General features: G+C 41.7%; 1 protein-coding gene across 1 annotated transcript in view; it reads right to left on the bottom strand.

Annotated features, from left to right (window-relative positions):
- Nucleotides 1-7,177, bottom strand: part of NUDT5 (nudix hydrolase 5) — a 9,887-nt gene extending 2,710 nt beyond the window's left edge. Inside the window, exons 1-6 of the mRNA XM_018553728.1 lie at nucleotides 7,118-7,177; nucleotides 6,169-6,236; nucleotides 2,342-2,394; nucleotides 2,155-2,262; nucleotides 1,590-1,685; nucleotides 645-746 (exon numbers count right to left, since the gene is read on the bottom strand). Coding sequence (XP_018409230.1) covers nucleotides 645-746; nucleotides 1,590-1,685; nucleotides 2,155-2,262; nucleotides 2,342-2,394; nucleotides 6,169-6,236; nucleotides 7,118-7,177 — 487 coding nt within the window. The remainder of the gene's footprint in view (nucleotides 1-644; nucleotides 747-1,589; nucleotides 1,686-2,154; nucleotides 2,263-2,341; nucleotides 2,395-6,168; nucleotides 6,237-7,117) is intronic.
- Between the last annotated feature and the right edge of the window lie 674 nt (nucleotides 7,178-7,851).

Here is a 7,851-nt window from a genome sequence, read left to right as displayed (position 1 = left end):
CATGTTCGGCCGACCCGAAGCCACACGAAGCAAGCCGATGTACGGCTGATTTCAGCTGATGTACGGCTGAAATTAGCCGTACCAGCCTGAAGTGAATAGCCGAACAGCGTTCGGCTCACTTCACTTCAGATCGGTCATTCACTCGTCTGCCCTCGGCAGCTTCGTGAATAGACCCCTATGTCATGCAAGGACCTGCCTGATAAATTTAAATTGAGGTAAGCCCCCAGACTACAAACGTGTTTGTAAATTTATATGAGGTTGGATTGTAACATGTCACCACGTTACATATAAAGTACGGTGGGTAGAAAAACAAAGCATGGGAGGCAGCTACATTGTGACCAAATTTCAAATGAATTTCTTACTAACTATATTAACTTCTTAAGATTTCTTATGGTTTACATGCAAGTGGCAGCAGATAGTAGGTTCAACTATAAAGACACTAAATGGTTGAGAGGTGAACCTTACATGCACCTCAACATCTTCTGATGTCACCACAAAGAATCCTGTAATAATAAACACCTGGGACAGGAAGGCAAATAGTAATTCTGGTTTATTTCCAAAAAAGTGAAAATATTTGCATCTCTACGTCTAATTACAACAAGATTTCAGCTTTGGTCACTAAACTCCCATTAAAGTTCACTTACCGAGCTTGGCTTTAGGTTTGATGTTTACACTATCATCTCCGTTAATGTGCACAGTTACAACAAAAGTTGTACAATTTGACAAGCCAGGATCCAAGCAAGACACTAAACAAGTAAAAGAAAAGCAAAATATTGAACATGGAGTCAATTGGTGGAGGTCTCTTTAGCTCGTGCCCATGCCCCTGAACTTCTAGGAGTGTTGCATCCACCACCCCCCCTATTCGCTGCGCCATGTGGTTCCATCTGCTGACCCCCACATCACTTCATGTCAGACAGAACCGCAGAGTCCAGCAGGGGACCATGCATCTGAAACATCTGGGAGGTGTGCCGATTGCCGACAATTCTTTCAGCAGCATTACCAATGCAGAGGAGTTTGGCAGCCGCGTGGACAGGTGAGTATTAAAAGGAGAACTATGAGGTGAGTGCTTTTCACTCACCTCAGTTCTAGCCGACCTGTGACAATGAGACTGTCACAGGTCGGCTCAGTAGATCGAGAAGTGAGCGAACACATACGGGCGTTCGCTCACCTCTCGATCCTGTCACAGCTCTCTGCCGTGACAGGGGAGGGGCTGGATTCCCCCCTCCGATCCTCCAGCGCTGACTGGCGGACCGGACGGGGCGAGTACAGCTGGCTCTGCCTCTACATAGGCAGAGCCAGCTGTCACTCACGCAGCTGGGCGGATCCAGACATAATTGTTGGGATGCGCTTCAGCTGTGGCGTCTCAGTATACCGTGAACTGTAGCTTGCAGTATACTGAGCTTAGGGTGACGGGAGGACGCTATTTTGTGTACTGCCGTTACCCTGAGAACTATGGGGAAAAGCCCTAACCCCATAGTTCTCCTTTAAGTTCTTGCTTACAAGAAATGTTATTGATGAACTTTTAAAAATAGCAACACAGTAACAATACTAGTAAGTTATTCTTATGGAAAAAACAAAGTTTAACGCACCAGGGGAGCATTCCATAACTTCTCCTTTGTATCCGGTTTCTTCCTCCAGTTCTCGAAGTGCGGCCTGTGCTGCGGTCTCATTCTCATCAATAAGACCTGGCAAGAGGAACCCAGTACACTGATGAACATGTATCAGTACAAATATAGGTCTTCATGGATGATGCAACATCATTGCTAAGGTTTCAGGGATCTGTATATTGTAATAATGTTACAGACCCTGTATGCCCTCATTTTGCACGGTACTGTCAAAGATGTTCGTGTTTAATACTTAAAAAATAAAAATAAATAGTGTGCATGATCCGGGCACAGGTTTTAAGCGTCCGTTCTCATTGCTGTTGTGTGTGGCGTTAGGGTAGCCCATTCATTTTAGCAGTGCAACGCACGTTTGTTTGTTCGTTAAGGAAGTGTGTCGGACTACTATTCAGAATGAATAGCTTCCCTTTGCAGCACCAAGTGAAATCGTGTGTCATGTGTTGCAGAAAGGTGTGTGTTACCAAAGCTCATTACTGTGCACAGTCCCTGAAGCAAAACAAGTTAAAACTTATGCTGGCAAGGCAACACTGACCTGCAGGGAATTCCAGGCAGTAGCAGCCTAAAGGAGGTCGAAACTGTTTTATGAGCACCATACATTCATAATGAAGAGTTCTCTGCAGTACAGGTATTATTGCTACACCTGTTAAACAACAAAAAAGTAACAATTATACTATAGATGTAGCTAGATTGTATCCTTTAATACACAGAAAACTGCTCACCGTCTGCCGCATTTCCTTCTCTTCTAGTTGTACGTTTTACAGTTTCCCATGTTCTGATGGAAGAGAAAAGGGTTTTTCTTCAATCATCTTAACTATTTAAGTGAATATCCAAAAGTGAAAAATAAAATGTTTTTAAAGCAGAAGTCCTTATATTTTTTTGTCCCAGAAACAATGGTTTTACCAGACAGGAAGTGAAGAAAATCTACAACAGGAACACAGACAGAAAGTAAAATCTTACAGGGGTTCCTGCCTTTCCCATCTCTACTGTGCTGCTGTTGGAGCCTTCCCCTCACTTTCGGTCTGGTAAATCGTCAACAGGACATGAAGATTGTAAATGGAAACCCTGGATAGCAGTAAAAACCTGACAGGAGTAGTAACCCTTCCCCACACTATCCAAAACTATAAAGAAAAGTTTTGCCTTAACAAACACTTTAATAAACACTTACTTGGCTTTTCAGAAATGTGAAAAAAAAAAACCACTGAAGCTACTAATTGTTATTTCTTTTACTTAAAAAAAAATAAATAAAAAAAAAATCAATATTTCTACTTTTGGTTGCTCATTTATCCATATTCATTTACCAACGTGGTTTCATTCATTTAATCTTTTTTACCTAGGAAAAAAGTTTAGCTTTGTCAATTCTGGCAGGTGTGAATCCAATATATACACACATACATAGAGGTCTATTTAATCAGTCATGTGATCAGCCAAAAGACATTGAAAAAGGCAGGCAGGTACACTACAATTTGCAGAAAAAAAATCATGCAGGGGAACCTTCAAATCGGCAGAAGGTGGGAAAAGCCTTAGAGAGAAATGTAGAGCCCAGAGTTGTCTTTAAATAAAGTTTTGAGCCTGTAGCAGACATCATCCTAAAGCTGACCATACACCTATAGATGATCTGCAGATATTCTGTAGTCAGATGGAAAAAAAGTGCAACAGATTCCCCCATCTACGCTGAACTGTGTGGATAGAGGAATCTCCCACTGGGCCAAGCTTCAGTTGCTAGTTGGCACCGCTGGCTGTCAAAACACCTGAACAATGCCTGCATCCAATCAGATTGTTCAGGTATTTTGAGAGCCAGCGGGGCCGACTAGCAAGATACTGAAGCTTGGCCCAGTGGGAGATTCCTCTATCCACACAGTTCAGCGTAGATGGAGGAATCTGTTGCACTTTTTCCATCTGACCATAGGAAATCTGCAGATAATCTATAGGTGTATGACCAGCTTGAAGGCCTGTGTAGGTGAATAAACACAACAGCCCTAAATAGGTTTCTGACAAGATTCAGCTCTAATACAAAAGCTGAATCCTAATCCATCTACACTGATTCAAGCTATTTACTTTCAAGTGTGAAATGATTTGGTGCAAACACAAGTCAGAAATAGAAATGGAAACACAAGCCCACACAGCCTGATGTTATGCAAGTCTGCTTGTGATTTGGATGCTCTCTCATCTATAGAGAATGCATTTCATACCTTCACAGTAAATTAAAGGCTTCTTAAACACACATTACTGTCCTGCTCTTGTTCTCTATAACCCTTTAGGCATCTGATAGCTGTGCAAGTTAAACCTACAGAATGTAATGTTTCTTGTATGTTACAAAATATAAAATATGGAAAAGGGAAAACACACTGTATAAATCAGATTCAATTATGGCATGTGTACCTCAAATGTACACAAATGAAAGGAAATTATTTTCCATCAATAACTGTTCATCATACACTACAGAAAAAGGAAATGTTATTAAAGTGACATTAAACCCTCAGATTTTTTAACATAAAACAATAGTGTAATGTGTGCCTTACTGTAATCCATGGTAGTTCCTCTTCTCTTTGCTACTCTTCCTTTTAAATCTCTATCTGTTCTCATGCTGGGCAGAACTTCTGTTTTGCAGCAGACTGCCTTGTCTCAGGAATGGATACATGGTGTCTGTGTATCTGTTTGTAACCTGAGCCAGCACTACAGGAAGAGGCCCTGAGCTGAAAAGGGAAGTTCTACGCAAGCATGAGAAGACATGAGGATGTAAAAGGAAGAGCAGCAAAGAGAAGGGAAGCTACCATGGATTACAGTAAGGCACACATTACAGTATTGGTTTATGTTAAAAAATCTGAGGGTTTAATGTCACTTTAAACTACTGAACATGGAAACAAAGACCATACCGTATAACCAAAGCCCCCAATAAATCTTATTTCATATCACAGTAAAATGTAGCTAACCTGACAAGTGTGGAATAGTATCTGTGCTGTCCACTGCAGCCAATAAGCTTCCAATCACCGTTTTTAGAGCAAGTTAGAAAATCAAAGCACCCTCCTAGCTGCTATGAGCAATACTTCCATTCTTCCAGTTGCACACCTTATGTGCAATTATTGCTAATATTTTGATAATGCTTTTAGGTATACTGATTTACTTGGCACACTAGTGTTTTCTGATGTTTCAAGGCAAGTACTTACCACCAAATGATAAGACTCCTGACGTTTGGTAAATTGTAAGTCGGATAATGTTACTACAAAGGGGACAAAGTAAATATAGCATATAACTGAAGCCGAAATTATATTTCTATTTCTCATTCCCAATTTTAGACAGCCCATGCCAGGCAGGAGGGGAATGTCTATGGGCACACTGTGCAGCAACCCCTGTGAGACATAACAATGTGTCCACAGTAGGCTCCACCTGGTCAGCTAACATTTGCACAGCATATAATGGATTCTACTAAGAAAACAAATGTCCAGAGGCAATTTGTAGCTGGCTCGAAGTCTGCTTTAATCATTGTTTTCCATTAACATGAACCAATGAGACATTCCAAGCAGGGATGCACCGATACCAGTTTTTCAGTATCGAGTACCAATATTTTTTTTCCGGTAGTCGCCGATACCGAATACCGATACTGGAAGTCCCATTAAGGAAGCCAGGGGGTTGGGTAATGACTCGCTGCCTGGATTTCTGATACCAGAAGTTCAGGTATCGGGAAAGGCATCGGGAGCATTACTAGTACGCGCCCAAATACTCGGTATCGATGCATCTCTAATTCTAAGCAAGTGAACAGCTATACCTGTCAGAACTTAAATGTCTGTCATTGCAGAGCACCCTAGAGATCAACCAAAATACCATCCACTTTCTCACAGTGGAGAACAGACACATGCCCGCATCCACATTGCCACCATTTGGGCAACATATTGGCTGGTCCCAAACCTGGTAGGTACATCTATGAAAATATCAACTTTTAGAAAGACTGTGTTTGCATGAGGGTATAACAGGACCCTGAGCTGTGCTGAAATAAGAAATATTAAATTGGTACAAGCTGAAAACCAATGCTGCATTTTTGCTACATATGTTTTACATATTATATAATTTTATACCTGTCCACATTTAAAGTGGAAGTCAAACACTTTGTAAATGTTCGGTTTTTGCCCTAATGTGCAGGTATATACAGCCTTACCGTACAAGTGATGCTTTCCCCAGAACTGTGCGATCGACCTTCAGTCCTCAGCTCTGTCCCCCACCACTTCTGCCAGGAGTTACATTTTTCCTGGCAACCCGGCTCATTCATATCATCTTAAAGATGCCTTCAATTGGCTTAGTATATACACAGAAATTAAATCGCTGGGACAGAGAGGAAGAATGTTTTGGGCAAAAGAGATCTTGCATGTCTCTTCTGCCCAAAATTCCTACCTTATAGAGATAGATATAGAGAGAGATAGATATAGAGAGAGATAGATATAGAGATAGATAGATAGAGATAGATAGATATAGAGATAGATAGATATAGAGATAGATAGAGAGATAGATATAAAAATAATACAATATTGTAGCAGAGCTGGAAGCTGACGCCAACCTTGTTGTTCCTTCGTGGTCAACATATGTAGTTTCCTCAAGCTGCACCCATTTTCCTTTTAGAAGTATCTAAAACAAAAAACAGACATGCGCTGTCAAGTGACTTTACAACAAAAGTGTACAACCCTTGGGTTACATTTAAATAGCAGTTAGCAACTTCACTCAAACCCGAGCACCAATGCACATCACGTTTGGAAAAAAAAGTGCATCTGGAAATGTGAAAAATGTGTTCTCCAACACTTGCTATGTGAACATCCTGGGTATCCAATTATCAGCCCAAACTGGTCTAACATGCCACTGTAATGACACACCTATAGACCAGACCTAACCCTACCTTGGCTCATACACGGTATACTAGCAATTCAATATAGCCTATCTGAATGTTAAAATAATACGTATGATAACCGACTTGTCCCATGTGACATCACTGGATGACTTCCAGGTAATATGAAAATTGTAAAAGTAGTTGGTTTCGTTAGACAAGAACTCCAGGTAAAATAAACATAGCCCCGCACTGCAGCTCGGCGGTCAGTGCTCACCACTCTTCCCCTCTGCTCTGTCTATGGAATGTCCCTTGGCATCCTCATGTATAATCCAGGTCAATGGTCCTGCATAAGACATGATTAGGTCAGCAGTCCTTGGACAACTGGGAGTCTGTGGAAGAGGAGGCTGCGAGGATCAGTCTAGCAGCCTGGAGGGAGCCAATGGGACAGAGGACTAGGTAAGTAATACAGCTTTGAGTCCTCTTTACCCGTGCACTGCGGGTTCACGCAACCCTTACATGATAAAGAGCATCTTTGTACTTAGTATTGTAACTATATGTTTAGTGGCAGAGTGGAATCTGCTTGTGACAGGCACCCAGGAATACGGAACACAAGATTGTAGGCTCACCATAAACAGATTCATGTTTAATGACCTATTAAAACATGTAACAACTACTGCAAATGTACCTGTTCCTTTACGATGGTGTCTTTTGTAGGACTTGGAGCTTCTGAATTCAGATTTTCCATTTTCTAGACAAACAACAAAACATTATCAATTTTTCCCCTACTGACCATGATAGCAGAGACAATAACTCAATGCTATATTTTAAGTGACATTAAAAGGCAGTTATTACCCTCCCCCAATAGTGCTGTAAGGACCTACCTTATGTGATGCCTCTTGATACGAACAGCTTCTTCCTTTCACTCATTTTCCAAAGTCCCTCCAGCGCTGGCGTCGGTCTCTGATCCAGCGCAGACTACTTGGGTCCCGCGGTGTCTGTCTGACGCGTGTAATCACGGCTGCGTCCATCCAGCTTCAGCGTTGCTCTCCTCCTCTCCCCTCCAATGCTCTGCACTGCGCATGCACCCACCCTTCCTCCTTCACAGCGTTCCGAGAGCTGGACTTTCTGCAGCCGGGAGCGAGCAGCGCTGACACAGGTACGTTTGTTGGTATTTGGCAACTTTTTAAAATTTTTTTAATGTTGAGGCATATATCTACTGCAGCAGATATATGGTAACAGCAGAAGTATATCCCTTGTGAGTGTTGAGGAAGATATTTAACTGGACGTTTGTGAGCCGGGAGTTCCCTTTTAATAGTAATGCAACCTTTTTGTACAGGATGGTCATCTATGTTGACTCAGAATGTGTGTGTATATAGATCGATCTCTCTCTCTCTCATACACACACATATATATATATAT

Source organism: Nanorana parkeri, unplaced genomic scaffold (assembly GCF_000935625.1).
Source record: "Nanorana parkeri isolate BGI_ZX_2015 unplaced genomic scaffold, ASM93562v1 scaffold128, whole genome shotgun sequence".
In the NCBI taxonomy this organism is placed as follows: domain Eukaryota; kingdom Metazoa; phylum Chordata; class Amphibia; order Anura; family Dicroglossidae; genus Nanorana; species Nanorana parkeri.
This window is presented reverse-complemented; position numbering and strand designations above follow the sequence as displayed.